At 42.9% G+C, this 14,386-nt stretch overlaps 4 protein-coding genes across 4 annotated transcripts; 1 reads left to right on the forward strand and 3 right to left on the reverse strand.

Moving 5' to 3' along the window:
- Nucleotides 1–205: 205 nt before the first annotated feature.
- Nucleotides 206–4,767, reverse strand: EAF01_009037 (uncharacterized protein). The gene is made up of 9 exons (XM_038917293.1): nucleotides 3,672–4,767; nucleotides 3,586–3,625; nucleotides 3,122–3,530; nucleotides 2,896–3,065; nucleotides 2,698–2,837; nucleotides 2,050–2,647; nucleotides 1,508–2,002; nucleotides 1,018–1,458; nucleotides 206–950 (listed from the first exon to the last, which is right to left on the reverse strand). Exons 1-9 carry the CDS (start codon nucleotides 4,553–4,555, stop codon nucleotides 498–500), a joined length of 3,630 nt encoding a protein of 1,209 aa, XP_038766898.1. The 5' UTR covers nucleotides 4,556–4,767; the 3' UTR covers nucleotides 206–497.
- Nucleotides 4,768–5,766: 999 nt separating this feature from the next.
- EAF01_009038 (uncharacterized protein) lies at nucleotides 5,767–7,191 on the forward strand (the record flags this gene model as incomplete). Its single annotated transcript, XM_038917294.1, has 1 exon — nucleotides 5,767–7,191. One exon carries the CDS (start codon nucleotides 5,767–5,769, stop codon nucleotides 7,189–7,191), a length of 1,425 nt encoding a protein of 474 aa, XP_038766899.1.
- Nucleotides 7,192–7,746: 555 nt separating this feature from the next.
- Nucleotides 7,747–8,165, reverse strand: EAF01_009039 (uncharacterized protein; the record flags this gene model as incomplete). The annotated part of the gene is made up of 2 exons (XM_038917295.1): nucleotides 7,747–7,911; nucleotides 8,088–8,165. 2 exons carry the CDS (start codon nucleotides 8,163–8,165, stop codon nucleotides 7,747–7,749), a joined length of 243 nt encoding a protein of 80 aa, XP_038766900.1.
- A 950-nt stretch (nucleotides 8,166–9,115) lies between these two features.
- On the reverse strand, nucleotides 9,116–12,664 carry EAF01_009040 (uncharacterized protein). The gene is made up of 4 exons (XM_038917296.1): nucleotides 11,643–12,664; nucleotides 11,432–11,585; nucleotides 10,958–11,381; nucleotides 9,116–10,903 (listed from the first exon to the last, which is right to left on the reverse strand). The coding sequence occupies exons 1-4, from the start codon at nucleotides 11,686–11,688 to the stop codon at nucleotides 9,719–9,721; spliced, it is 1,809 nt and encodes a 602-aa protein (XP_038766901.1). The 5' UTR covers nucleotides 11,689–12,664; the 3' UTR covers nucleotides 9,116–9,718.
- Between the last annotated feature and the right edge of the window lie 1,722 nt (nucleotides 12,665–14,386).

The raw sequence follows: 14,386 nt of genomic DNA on the forward strand, positions 1-14,386 counted from the left end.
ATTGGAAGTATGCTCATACACGGCGCTGCAAAAGCAACATTGGGATTTTGGGGGAAACGGCGTTCATTTGGATCTATTACGATATTACGGCGTCTCCGCATGGGAAAGGATAGATATAGAAGCAAGGACCAGCTATATAGCTGGCAATACCCACTGAAAACTGTTGATCAAAATCTAGGATATTTAATGAAGAAATTGAAGAAGAAAGACAAAACTCAATCTTGCACGTCAATGTACGGTGAAAAGGCTTGTAAAACTGCTAGGAATCCTGGTGCTCCGGACTGCAATCCAATATTGGGGGATCCAACTTAAAATACTCGAGATGTCTTAAGAAATTTACAATATTTCAAAAGCTGAAGACTATCGAGTTGAATTGCTGTCTGAAATTGTGAACACCCTGATGAAGATAAAGAGTGGTGAACACGGTAAAATGATAGGCCAAAGAGAAGGATATATAAAACAAATAATTGACAGACAAACTCAAGTATAACAACTTGTCAATACGGCAAAGGTACGTTATCAAACATCGTACGCGACTTTCTTGATCTCAGAAGAGGTCCAGTTGGTGGAGGATAATGCCCGGGATAAATCCCACTTGCTCTTGCTGTAGGCGCAAAACCGAACCCAGATTTCGTCTCTGGCCTAGGATATCCATCTGGTAAACGTACGCGTCTCTGTTTTGTCTTCTTTGCCCATATACTTTTAAACCCAGCCCAGAAATTATACCACTCATCGGACCATATCAACACCAAGACTATGATGATTATCGTAATAGGAATAGCAATCGCCCAGAATACCCATTGTGTGACCTCCATATTGCGCACATCATTGGTGTTCATGCCAAGAATGGAAGCGACAGTGCTTAGTGGCAGGAAGATAATCGTTACGATTGTGAATGCGTAGACGGCAGTTTCTTGTCTATCTTTATTTGTATCAATACTTCGGAGATTCTAAGTCATCGCATTAGTAGTTGCCTTTAATACTACACGAACTCGCGAATGCAGGGGAAAATATTACCCAATCTTCGAGGTACATAGCGCGACCGTTGATATCACGAAATACTTCGATACGCTCATCAATAAGTGCGAGGCTTTCTCGAAAGAGAAGACCTTGTACTCCACGAGTATCATCGCGAATTGACTGATTCATTACAGGCCCTGCAGTCATGACTTCCAAATCTCCGTAATTATCGCCATGATAAATTGATCGCTCTTGATTCCGGTAATATGCATCACGAGGTTCAACAAATGTTGGTAATTTATACTCATATTTATGTTCAGGAACAACTCGGTTCAATCTCGCATTCTGGAAATTTGACCTTGATTGAGCGTGCAGAGCGTTTTGTATGACTTCTCTTTGAGTTTCTAGGGTTTCTAGAATGACTGAAATTTCTTGCTTTAAGTCAGTAATTCTACCTTGATGCTCTCTATTGATTGGATCGGCATCGATGTCAGATTCCTGGTGGCTTGTTAGATGGTAAAAGTACCGCTTATGTTGGAATACTCACCAGTGATGTCATGTAGTCAACATATGTCACACAGATATCTGGACAAGAGCCCGTCAAATCTTGGGAAAGCTGAAAGGTTATGAGAGAAGCCAAATCGAAAGGTGCAAAAACAACATGTTCTGAAAGCTGGTATTTTGATAGTGTCTGGAGAGTTTCCTTCATACCTTCATTCATGAGGCCTAGACATAAATTCATGTGTGTGTACCAGGAAGATGCCATATCCTTTGTAAAAGCGAGAGCCACGAGTACATGTAACCATGCTCGAGGCAACTTCTCAGAGATATCGATTTCGCAGCGCTCCAGAATTGGAACTTCAGACAGAAGTTCTTTGAAAACTTCTATACGCTTCCCAATGAGCACCATCCAGTCAATAATTTGTTTGACATCTCTCGTATCTACAATCCAGGCTTTATCAGAAAGCCTTTGCGGCGCAAATTTTGAATCATCATTCTCTAGAGACAAGTCTGCTTGAATCAGACCATACGGAAGCATTGCCTGATAATTAGCTTAGGTTAAAGTCAGTTGACAAGTGGCTAACTCACTACAACTATCTCATATAATGGACCCCAAAACTCTTCAGTGGTTGGACCAGAATCCTGTGGGGATAGAAAGAACCTATACAGAACCTCCGCAGCATTGGCAAGTTCCACCTGTAATTCGTATGTTGCCTGAAGCGATTCGTCGGTCTGAATCTTGCTTTCAACTTCATACAAAATTTCATAGAACTGTTTTCTTGGATGCCTTGGGCTAGCTTTGTATGCAAACCTTTCGTTAATATTGGTTTTCTGCAAAAGGTAGTCATTGATTTCCTGGAGATCATCATGTAGCAAACTTTCATTGATACCCGTAACTTTACAGGCTGCCGAGCTTCTGGTGAGATCTGGGGTAATCGATTTGTCGATTTGTGTGTTCATCCAATTGAAAACGTGGAATTCATCCGAATAGAGAATTTCTGCTGCTTTCGAGGCGTCAACAGATTTAAACCTCGAGGCTTTCGTGTTGACATCTTTTTGTGGTGTTTCCAAGTCCGGTTGGTGAGAGGCACCACCCTTTTCGGGATTTTGACTTCCTTTCCCAAATCCTCCGATAGAATCACTCGGTACTATCAGAACTCCAGCTGGAGGCCTTTTTGAATTTGGGCTGACGCGTGTCAACATTAATCAAATATATGACATCTCTAAAGACCTTACCTTATTCGAAAATGAAGGCAAACTTTTGAGCTTTTGGCTCGTTTGATTATCCTTGGCCAATCTTTTGGTGCAATTACATGACCATCATACGCAAATTCAAATCTAAGTGGCCAAATCTCGAAGAAATGTTTCACAAAGTCCTAAGATGGCATTAGCTATTACACCAGCGAATTTCAAAATGCAACAGAACAATCTCACAATCCAAGTCGTACATTCTTCAACGGGAAATGACCATAATGTAAAGCCCGAGTCTGAGAAGAGAAGCGTATGCATCGGTGATTTAGCATTCTCATTTCGGAATGGAGCCATTGAAATGGAGTCTTTGCTCATTTGTGCCGTAGATAATCCAGCACACGATATTATGGAAGCTAGAAGTCTAGTCAGTCTTATACGACTCGAAACGAATCCAACTGGCTCTATTTACAGTCGTCTAGGATTAGAAACCAAGCCTGGCCGATATGAAAGCAAGATCCTGCTGGTGTATCTGGTAGGTGACATACTGCTTGCTTCAAGTCACGCTCTTTCGGTGTCATAGATTGCCGTGTTTGTAAGAGTGTCCTTGGGGGGTGGGATGAAGACTTTACATTCGAAGAAGTGTATTTTTGCAAAGAAAAGTACGGTAGGCAAAGCCATGTAAGTTTCCTTGGTGTGAATGTCGCGGATGGAGTTTCATCGCGGAGCGACTCCTGTAGAAGCTTTGGGATTATATGCCCTACCTTAGTGCGGCTGGAAATCTGTAAAGTTTTATGATATCTTCTTTTCACGATGTCTAGTAGCCTAGAAATACCAAGTCTTTCACCCTCTGTTAGTCCATCAAGATTCAATATGCCACTCTAAAAAATCGTTAGTCATATAACGATTTACTTTTGCACTTACCGATAGACGTACCTGGAAGCTATCAAAATCCATTGCTGAATCTTCGAATTGACTTGAAACATTAGTAATCATATTAAACCATGCATCAAGGCACTCACACCCAACTGAAAAGAGGCGCAGGCAATTTTACAGCAGATCCAGCTTGCCCAGGAGCTATTGTGAAATTCACAGAATGCATTCCTCCCAAGATTCCATCGCCGTTATAAAGGGATTGTATTATCTTATCAATTTTAGGACGCTGCATTGTCAACGATTTATGTTTTTGAAGCGGGAGCGATGGTACTCCCTTCTCAGAAGATCCCGAGTTTAAGTCGTCTGTCATTTCTGACTCCAACCCATTTTTATGATGGCGAGAAAGCCTGAAAGAATATGCCTCTGACTCGAGATAGGTTTCGGCAGCCTTAGTTTCGTGAATTCCATATCTTTTATCATAGCTACTTAAGTTGGGATCTCTTTCATGACTTGAACTTCGAGACCCATTGTATCGATACCTGGTGGGGGACCTGGATCTGGAGCGACGTCTTTGCCTAGACCTGGTACGAGTAGAGTAAGGTTGTTCTCTTTCAGCCGCTCTTTTCAGATAAATTTTGTCACCAAATCCTTCATGAAAGAATACAGGAGAAGGCGCCGAGTTGTAATAAGATGTCGCTTGGTCTCTGCGATGATTGACAGACGCTGTGAACGGACTTCTGGGACGACTTCTAGTACTGTCAGGTGGTGGTGGACTCGGAGACACAAAGCGGCGGGATGATCTGGTTGTTCGCTGATCATCGTAGAAGTCGTGACAATCATTTTCAACATCTATGATGCCGCGTGAGGAACTTGGTTCAGCAACATAGTGCTGTTCCCCACCGCGCCAACGGTGAACACCAATTTCTGGTATTTGTGTGGGGTTCTCATCAAACCGGACAGGTAACGTTCCTGCTCGGCGAGGACTACGAAGACGGTCATATGAATAATCGTCGGGAGGACGACGTGCCATTTTTCTCGTCCGAGGAGGAATCTGTTGTATTTCTCACTGTTGATGCTTGGGAAGCTTCTCGGTGGGCAGATAGTCATTGTCAGCCCCAGTAAGCTGACAAGACGCCAATGTGTGACTAACAAAGATGTAAGGACACAGCATCGTAAAACTTCCCCTTGCGTTAAGCACTTTAAAGGACATAGAACATAAACTCAACATTTAAAAGAAGAGATCACAACCCAAGTTACTACTTGTCATGTTCCTGTATTAAACTCGCAACGATAGTATTACCTCTGTCTTACTAAACTTACGATCACGTGTAGGTTCAGACCAGCGCCGCCACTTCGACCCTGTGACACGTCTTCCAGACAGAAAGCCACAAAATCAGACATCACCATCAAACGCCTGAGGAATTTAGAAACCGTGAAATAGACCTTAGCCTTTTGGAAAATGGCGGAAATGGGGAAACATTCATCGATTTCGATATTCACGGCCTTGTGCAGCTTTGTTTTGGGGGCGGCAGATCACGCATTTGCAACGGATCACTCATCTGATCGGATTTCTCTCCAAGAACTAATCTTGACGATGGCTCAAGACTTGTCAAGGCTGAGAATTAAGATGAAACAACAATCGAACTATAAGAGCCATCCTCGACTCAAACTAATGGACTACATCCAGGCTCGAATTGAATACTGGACAACCCTCACTCTCGAACCGAGGCCTTTTCCCATAGTATTATGATAAGCTTGTTGGATGATTTGGATAGGAAGAGTACCGAGATATATCTGCCCATCTGAACGAATTAACTGAACGAGCTGACAATAGGATCAATACTACCAGGAAGTCTTGATAATTCATCCCCTTTCATCATCATCACAATCGCGTCTGAGATTTCATGCCAGATGTAGGATCAATGGATCAAACTTCCACTGGATCACGATTGCCAACGTGCTTCCCTTTTGCTGAACAATGCCTGATCAACCCTTGTGTCTTGAGCATCGAATAGCCAGGAGCACAAAGAAAGATCTATCATCGGTACAAAGATTGAACAACACCCTTCAACTTTCTTTCAGTACATGTTGTTCAGAAAGAACAGAAAGATAAAGACGTTGAAGAGCTTCCACCTTATACAAAGAACTCATTGTTGCTATATAATAAGGGCATTGCGTTACTGGCCATAAAAGAAGTTTTTGAGAGATAGTTATTAGTCCATATTCTAACATCAATCAAAAATGGCGGAAGAAAACACCCTCCCACCGATAAGCCCAATTGTGGTGACATTCGGCTTTGAGCTTGAATTCGCTGTGAAATCGTTGCCCGATCAATTCCTTGATCCAGAACCTGATGATCCTCGTCGCGTACACGGCATCACAAGGTCGGAGAATCACCCCAAAGATCAATTCCTTCCTTACCTGGGATCCCCAGATGCAATTGAGGAGAATGAGGTACTATGGAAAGAAACAACTAACAACTTTACGACCCAGTTAGATGCTTTACAAATAGACATGGCAAAACTTCTTACTGAAAATGGACTTCCAGCCGTGGCCCAACTTGACGAAGAACAACCTGAAAACCCTAGCATCGAAGATTTAAAGTACTGGGTAATCTCTAATGACACCACTATCAACCATGGTCTAAGTCATAATCCTAATGAACCCACATATTTCTGGTGGCCAATCGAGATTCAAAGCCCAGCATACTTCTACAGCGAAGAAAATAAGCTAAAGGTAAGAAATGTACTTCAATGCATCGACTCAGTTTACAGGACTAATTGTGATTTGAGCGCAGACATTCACGTTCACATCGGTAACGGACAGAAAGGATTTGATGCTCGCATAATTAGGAAATTTATGGCTTTCGTTTACACTTTTGAAAATCAAATCGCAACCATTCATCCTCCTCATTACATGACACAGAGGGCGTTTTCCAAACCGGTAAGAACACATAGCCTTCTTGCGCAAGTAGCACGAGATTATCGAGCTGAGACAGAGAAATCAGGAGCAGAAGAAAGTTTGCGGGAATTCGACGAAGATTTCATCATAGACACTATTCTGGAAAGAGACACAGTTGACGAACTTGTGAAGTTATTATCAAGTCCAGAACTAGAGGAAGATCGCCTATTCAAAAGACTCACATATTCCATCTGTAACCTCGGAACGGACGCAGAAAAGGTAAAGAAGACAATCGAATTCAGACAGCATAAATCAACTTTCGACGACGAAGAGGTTTACCATTGGATAACTGTTTGCGCATCCTTAGTCAATTTTGCAAGTACCGTAGATGAAGAAGTGTTGAGGAAATTCTGCAAAGAACGTTTCCACAAGACGGTCGACGAATTCTCTATAGTGGAAGTCCTCATGGCTCTCGGACGCCCAGCACAAGCTTATTACTACGGTATAAGGGTCTTTTCTGGGAAAGAAGAACGGGCGGAAGAAGAACGTAAGCTACACAAGGAAATTGCGGACGAAAACCGCAAGAAGGAACAAGAGAGAGAGCATAGGAGAAATCTTGAGGAACGACGTAGGCAAGAGGAGGCAGACCTTCAGATGGAGGAGAAAAGACTCGAGCGAGAAGAAAAGAAGCGTCGACAAGACGAAGAAGAGGAGAAACGGTTGGAAGATCTATTGAAGAAAATCGGAAAGGGAGAACTCCAGTGAGAGATGATCACAGAAAGTAAAGAAGGGAGGAGAAATGAGGCAGAGCATGGCAATGCCACTGATTCCTTCTCAAAGAATTCTTGGTAAGCACTGGATCCCTGATCAACTGTAAGTTCATCTTCTTTTCTTACATGTCCCGTTCCAACATCACCTTCTTTCCATTTCCTTTCCCATATTTATGAGCCCCTCTAACCATCAGGTAATCTCTATGTAAGCACACCTTGATACAATTTAATTTTGACATTCAATTTTGATTTTTATATTGTTCGCTTGACATGATTGATATGAAATTTGCAACTTGACCTAGCCCCCCCTAGCACCTTACTGTCTACAAAGACCGAATTCCCACAAATACAATCCGAACCTAGCACAAAGATTTAACCAAACCACATCGTAACCATAAACAATCACATAAACACTCCCAAGCACCATACCACCTTCTTCACAAACCTCTCTTCTCCTCACCAAATCCCCCTCGGCCCTCTCTCAAACCACCTAACAAATCCCAGCCCCAGCACCATTCCCCCCTCTTCCTCCTACAAATCCCTCAATTCCTCAAGGCAAACCCGCCTGATAATAATCCTGCAACAAAAGTCCACTCTCAGTACAATACCCCACATCCGCTTTTCCTCCATGCGCAAGCGCACATTTGAATCCATCACAGCATGCTTCGCCGGTTTTGTGACAGACTTCTCCTTTGGCGATGCAGATTACGCGTTGCTGGGGAGAGGGGGTGTTAGTGAGGGTTTACTTGGAAGGGGAAAGGGATTGTGTGTGATGGAGAGGAAAGGAGGGGATGAAAGAAGAAGAGAAAGGAGAGGAGAAAGGAGAAGAGAAAGAAGAAGAAGAAAAAGGAAAAGAAGAAGAAGGGGGAATACCGAGGGATGAAAACTTACAGAAAGCGATCCTTCAATTGCGAAGACGAGAGTTGAGAAAGCGAGGATGCTTGTGATGGTTGAAGGGAAGAGATACATGATTGCGAGAGTGATTTGAGCGGATTATATCGAGTAAAATTGCTTGTGCTTCGCTTTTGGTTGCGGTTTAATCGTAGATTGACGACTTTGTTTGATGGAATTGTTTGAATACTGATCGATGGTGGAAATAGATCAATGGGTGAGGAAGAGTAAAAGGAAGAGAGAATCTTCAATAAAAGTTCAATCGTCTCATGGATAATGGAGAGGAATGTGTATCCACGCCCATGTCATGCCATGTCATGCCATCCCTTCCTTTCCATTCATTCCACTCCCAATCTACATTCCACATTTCGTCTCGCGTATTTCAAATGCCCAATAAGAATTCAGACAACCCCTAATCCCATGCACTCAATTCCATTCACCTCTTCTTTTTCGCTTTTTCTTGGTCGCGTAGAAAGACATCCCTTTTTTTTCCCAACTCCCACCAACCAATCCCTCCCAAAATGAAACACTTCCAAATATCCACACCACAACATACTTCAAGCACGCAAGAATCGGATCAAGAGCATTAAACAGACCACAGGCCACCCTTCTAGAAGATCCTCTATTGCATATCTTACCATTCGTGCCAGCCCCGCCATTTCCACACAACGCACTTAACTATTCAAAGGGAGCACAAACCGCCTCATCACCTCATCAAAATCAAACCAATTCGAAGCGAAATTATCCATTCCCCTATGAAATTCATCAAACTCAGGATATCGCATCATAAATGATTCCTCCTCATCACTCAACCATTGCACTAACACTATGCATACGTTATACTCACTCACCATGTAAAACCCAACATCCAACATCCAATCTGCACTTCCAAAATGTAAACCTAGAAGTCGCAAGCCCCAATTTTTCATTTTCTCTCCAAGCTACACCACCAATTCACACAGCATTCACAGCATTCACAGCATCCGCAGAGACTCAGAGTAAACATCATATCCCGAACAACCCCTCTCACATAGCATCGTATTCCCACTAAAAACTCATAACAATTCAGACACCAGAAATTGCATCATTTGTAAAGTTCCTCAAACAGTTTACTATTTAACTATCACACACAGTTTCCATTTCCCTCTCTGTATTTGTTCCCCACCCCGCGAGTTGTCATGTTATGAATTGCTATGAATCCAAACTAACATTTTCAATCTCGAAAACGCCTTAACCTGGTATTCCACATGAATCCAGCTCAATAATTACCATGTTCCAATAACACATGAGCTTTTGAGGCTATTCCTATTCACAAATGAACTTTGCGATTGGCGCTGATTATACAGCCACTAAACACAACCAGCCTAGGAGCCAAATTCTACCCAATCCCCTCAATAATAAAAAACTGCCAGGCAGATGCCCCACGAATGTATATTGGCGCAAGCGCATCAAATCATAATTTCCCCTCATTAAAAAAAAACACCGCCCAACGCCCTTTCCATGAAAGTTTATCCCCATTCCCAATGTTACATGCAGTAGGCATCCATTGAGGCTTCCCAATTTTTGACGAGATGCATATCGAATTTGTTTGTCAAAGAAAAAGTTTTATACAACAGGCCGTGAATCTTTCCCTATGAATATCTATCCGTGTTCGGGGGTGATTGCGTTTGTGATCCCCATAATGCGTTATGGACATGACTCGGTGGCTCATTTGGGTGTATAGGCCTTCTTGAATTAGCCCATTGTTCTGATGGTGCTACACTTCGTTCACGTGCTTCTTGATCGGCGCGATCTCGTGCAGCTTTTTCTGCCGCTCGTTGAGCTCGTTTTTGCTCGAGAAACCTTTCTGGTTCTGATAATTGTCGTACACTGTATGGCGATACCGGTCGTATAAGATATGGTGTTTGTGCTACTTGAGTTAAGTATGCTTCTGGTTCTCCGGTTACTGCAATTCCAATAGGATTCTCCTGCCTCCGCATTGAGCCGGGACTTGGATTGTATGTCATCAGGCGATCTGGGTCGTTATATCGCGCACCATTCGCGGTGATATCTAATCCTTGGGAGTTATAACGTTGAGCTGCTGGGATGTAGCCTGAATGGTTGAGGTTTGTAGGGTTAGGTTGTGCGTTATCAATTAGACCAACTCCTTCCTCGCCTTCCATGGCTCCTTTGTTACTACCGAAGGTATTCTGTCTAAACTCGTTGGCAATCGGTAAACCATCATCCCGTCCTTTGTGTGATGTATCTGGTTCCGAGTTTGTAGATTGAAGAGACATGTCGTTGTCGTTATTGAAAGATGCCGGCTTGTATGAAGGGTCGGTCTCCCGATGCTTGACACCTACGAACAACCAACGCATACTTCGAGCAAACGCCTTGACGAGATCCCATGGGTTCATGGCGTCAACGAAAGCCATGATTCCAAGAGGACCACCTTGCTTAGGACCAATCGGCTCTAAACCACCACCGGTTGAACTTGGGTATTTAACTGGCGTCGCATCTGAAGCATACGGTCTCCAAGGAAATGCGAACAAATGCAAAATCGAAAAGATAGCCATTTCGATACAGAGTAACATGTTAGGGATACCAATCTTCAGATCAGGATATGCTAAATATTTGGTTGGTTGGACAAGGCCAATGGAAGATGACATCATAATACTAATGGCAAAGCTTTGCCAGAAGGATAGGAAGATGACTGCTTTGATAGCAACAACTTTAAGGAAAGGTTTATGTGGAGAAAGATCAGTACGTAGTTGAATGTAGAATTGAATAAGACAAAACATCGCAATTGTTACGGCGGCACCTTCAATGACTAGAATCTAAAAAGTGGAAAAGTTAGCGGGGGCTTCAATAGTAAAGAAACTGAACATTACCCAGATGTGAGCAAATACTGGAGAATCCGAAGAATCACAATATTTGCCAAAGTATTCAGTGACCACGGCTAAAATGGTCATGGTAACCCTAATAAAACAATATTGATAGACACCAGCCCATACAATGTTGAACCACGTCAAGCCACTTCTTGGTGTTCTCCAAGGACCCTTATCACGACCACAACATTTCCACATCCAAGTTACCGGCCAAACCCATGGCTTCGGAACTGCGCTTCGAAAGTAAATCTTTTGATTGTGAAGATCGGGAGCAATATAATGACATAGGAGGGCAAAGAAAGAGGCGATGGCGAATGCTTCGTAGCACTCTGATATCACACTATAATATATCTCATGCCAATATTGCCAAAAACTAAGGAAGGAGGCCACTGAATAAATCGGAACCATGAAGAGGATGCGGATGATGCTACCGAGAGTTAGTATATATGCATAGAGTGCATGGCTGAAAACACATACTGTCGTTGCTCATAGGGCTTTGTATAATGCAGTGCATGCATCCACATGAGATATAGTGAGAGAAGGATGGCGATCAAGGCCGCCGCCGCGGAAATTACTATACCCAATTCGTGGAATGTGAAATTTCCTACCAACACTTCTTCCGACATTCCAACTACCATCAGCATCATCAGTATTTTTTCCCTAATTATTTGGTGAAAGGAGTTCATACTTCGCATATCATCCAGCGTCGCATTGCATGTTGTGTTGATGAACATGACTGCGGTGGTTGTCGATCGACTGTTGAACAGCTCGACAACTCGAGCACCGTCGTCGCCAGCGTAGGTTGTATCTTCAAGTTCCGCCGATTTCTAAATTTCTCCAATAATCCTAATGTGTCTCTTGCCTCCTCTGCTTCTGTAATATGTATTCGTCGTGATAATGGGAAAGGGTGCGTAAATTCGTCGATGGATCACAGTGGATAGAAAGTAAGGAAATGGCGACTGTGAGTTTCACGATCCAACAATAGATAGATCTATGGGCCAATTGTGAAGACGGTCGTGTACAAGGTGGGTATTCTTGTTGAGAAGGAATTGATTTATTCTAAATCTTAATGGTGACTGTATCGCTCGCTCGAATGGGGATCAAAGTTAATCGAATCGCTCTTCTGTACAAACGTTAAAGGTTGATGGATGTGTGTGCGAAGTTGCGACAATTTGTGTATAGTTGGATTTGCCTACAGGGAAACTCGAAATCTAGGTAGCAGACCAGTGCATAAAGTTGAAGGTTTGGAAAAGTCGAAAATGGTCTAGGGCACCCGGGGGAGGGGGAGAAGGATTCGGGGACGATTAGAAAATAGGAAACGGCCCAGTGAACAAGAGAGTGTGAATAAGTGAAGGACGTCAGGAACGAAAAGGTTTCCAAGACAAGGAATATAAAAATTGCAGTGCAGTTGAGTGCGGATCTGCGGACTGCGTGCGACGTTGTAAAAGGTCTGGTAGGGAATGTACGAAGTAGAAGTAAGAAAAGGCGTGGAAGGTTGGGGGTTGTTTTTGATTTGTTGGATGTTTGTGGTTACATTCACCAATGAAATTCGTAGGGAGAGAAGTAGGAGAGCGAGAGAGACGATGGATGATACCTGGTAAACGTCGGTACCTAAGGAGGGTTGAGAGGGTGAGAGGGTGAGAGGGTGAGAGGGTGAGAGGGTGAGAGGGCGAGAGGTGAGAGGTGAGAGGTGAGAGGGTCACAGCTTGGTCAGTGGTCAGGAAGATGGATTGGAATATAATAAATTGGAGTGTGGAATTGCCCAGGGAAGTAATAATAGGTAATCCCTAGGTGAGAGGTGAAAGAGGCTGTGCAGCTGTGCAATATCACCATATCACCATATCATCCATATCATCCATATCATCCATCCCATATTATATCATGACAAGTTAAGTTACCCATAGATCCAAAGTATCTTATTTTACCCACCATATCTAGATACACATACATACATACATGCATACCACCACCCAGGAAAAAGGCTATCTTCTTCTTGTTATCCATCCACCAGATTACTCTCCTTCATAATCAATCAATCAATCAATCGAATCTTCCTGCAGAAGCCCAAGTCACACCGGAGTATGATGATTAACTCCGTGAGATGTGCTTTGGACCCCGAGGTATGAGATGCTTTTTCTGTAACTGACTGACGACTTCGTTTAATCTTTGGAGCTTCCGCCAAGAAATGCTCATTTTAAGAAACCATAGTTATTATACTACCAACGAATCAATCAGGTCCTCAATCTACATACATACGAAGCAGTCTGTTTATATTATTAGTCATCTCAATCATCTCAGTTAACTAAACGTATCAAGTTATCCGTTTGTCCGTTAACCGTTAACCGTTCATCGTTTAATCATTCACCAGCGATGTCGCGAAGATGGATCTATTTCATCGGTTACTCACGACCTGGGGTTCTGTTATGGGCACCTGATACCCAGATCAGGAGGGATGTATGGGATCTGTTGGTCAGTATGTGATATGGATGTAGTATCGAAAGGTACCTAGGTACATATATATATATATATATTGTATGCATGTACTGAGTGCTGAGTACAGTACTATACTCATCATCACCCACTAACAGAGTACTGGTAGCGTTACGAACTTACGAACACTCCCCTGCTGAATCACATCTTTACAGGCGCCAAACACACAGCCTTGGCCTTGCCGTCTCGCTATACATCTACAAAGAACAAAGTATACGTGAGTATGGAGTAACATACCAAGTGCCCTTGCAAGAGTGCGAGCTTGTGATGAAATGATACAATCGTAGCTCCTTGCCCAGTATACATGTCTATCACAATCGCAGCGCAATCTCTCACCACACTACTCTTTTGTCAAGACGACCAAGTATCTCTATCTACGATGTAGAAGGTAGATCTACCCACTTACATAATACACACGCGCACAAGTATTTCTTCACTCCATACGACAATACAAGTCTGCAATAGCTTCGAATTTCTACATCTCGAATCTCAATCTCAATATCGAAATTGAATGGGATACACATACTTCGTACACGATGAAACACCACGGCAAAGGGGGCTCGGAAGCACCTCGACCACACAAAAAGTATGGGCCATGTGGAATCCGAAACCTATTCTTGGAAATCCTAAAAGCTTACCAACCTATGTGATATTACGATGAGCCTCCTTGTGTGGAAAGGAAGTTTGGATTTTCTGGACCCAACCAAGCCTACTTCCACTATCTACTAATGAGTACTTATTACACAGCCTTTCTTTCCATCTATCAATTGCCCTAAACTGCACTACGATACGATACGAGATGATATATATAGGTGTGTATCTCATTCACATTGGTTACAGCCAACACATTTTTCAATCAATCGTCTACTTCGTACGGCATTACCGTGCTAGGTTTGGGGAAGTCCACAGAATACGAAGATCGTGATTCAAATCCATTTCATC

This window comes from Botrytis porri, assembly GCF_014898465.1.
Source record: "Botrytis porri strain MUCL 3234 chromosome Unknown BPOR_013, whole genome shotgun sequence".
NCBI lineage: Eukaryota > Fungi > Ascomycota > Leotiomycetes > Helotiales > Sclerotiniaceae > Botrytis > Botrytis porri.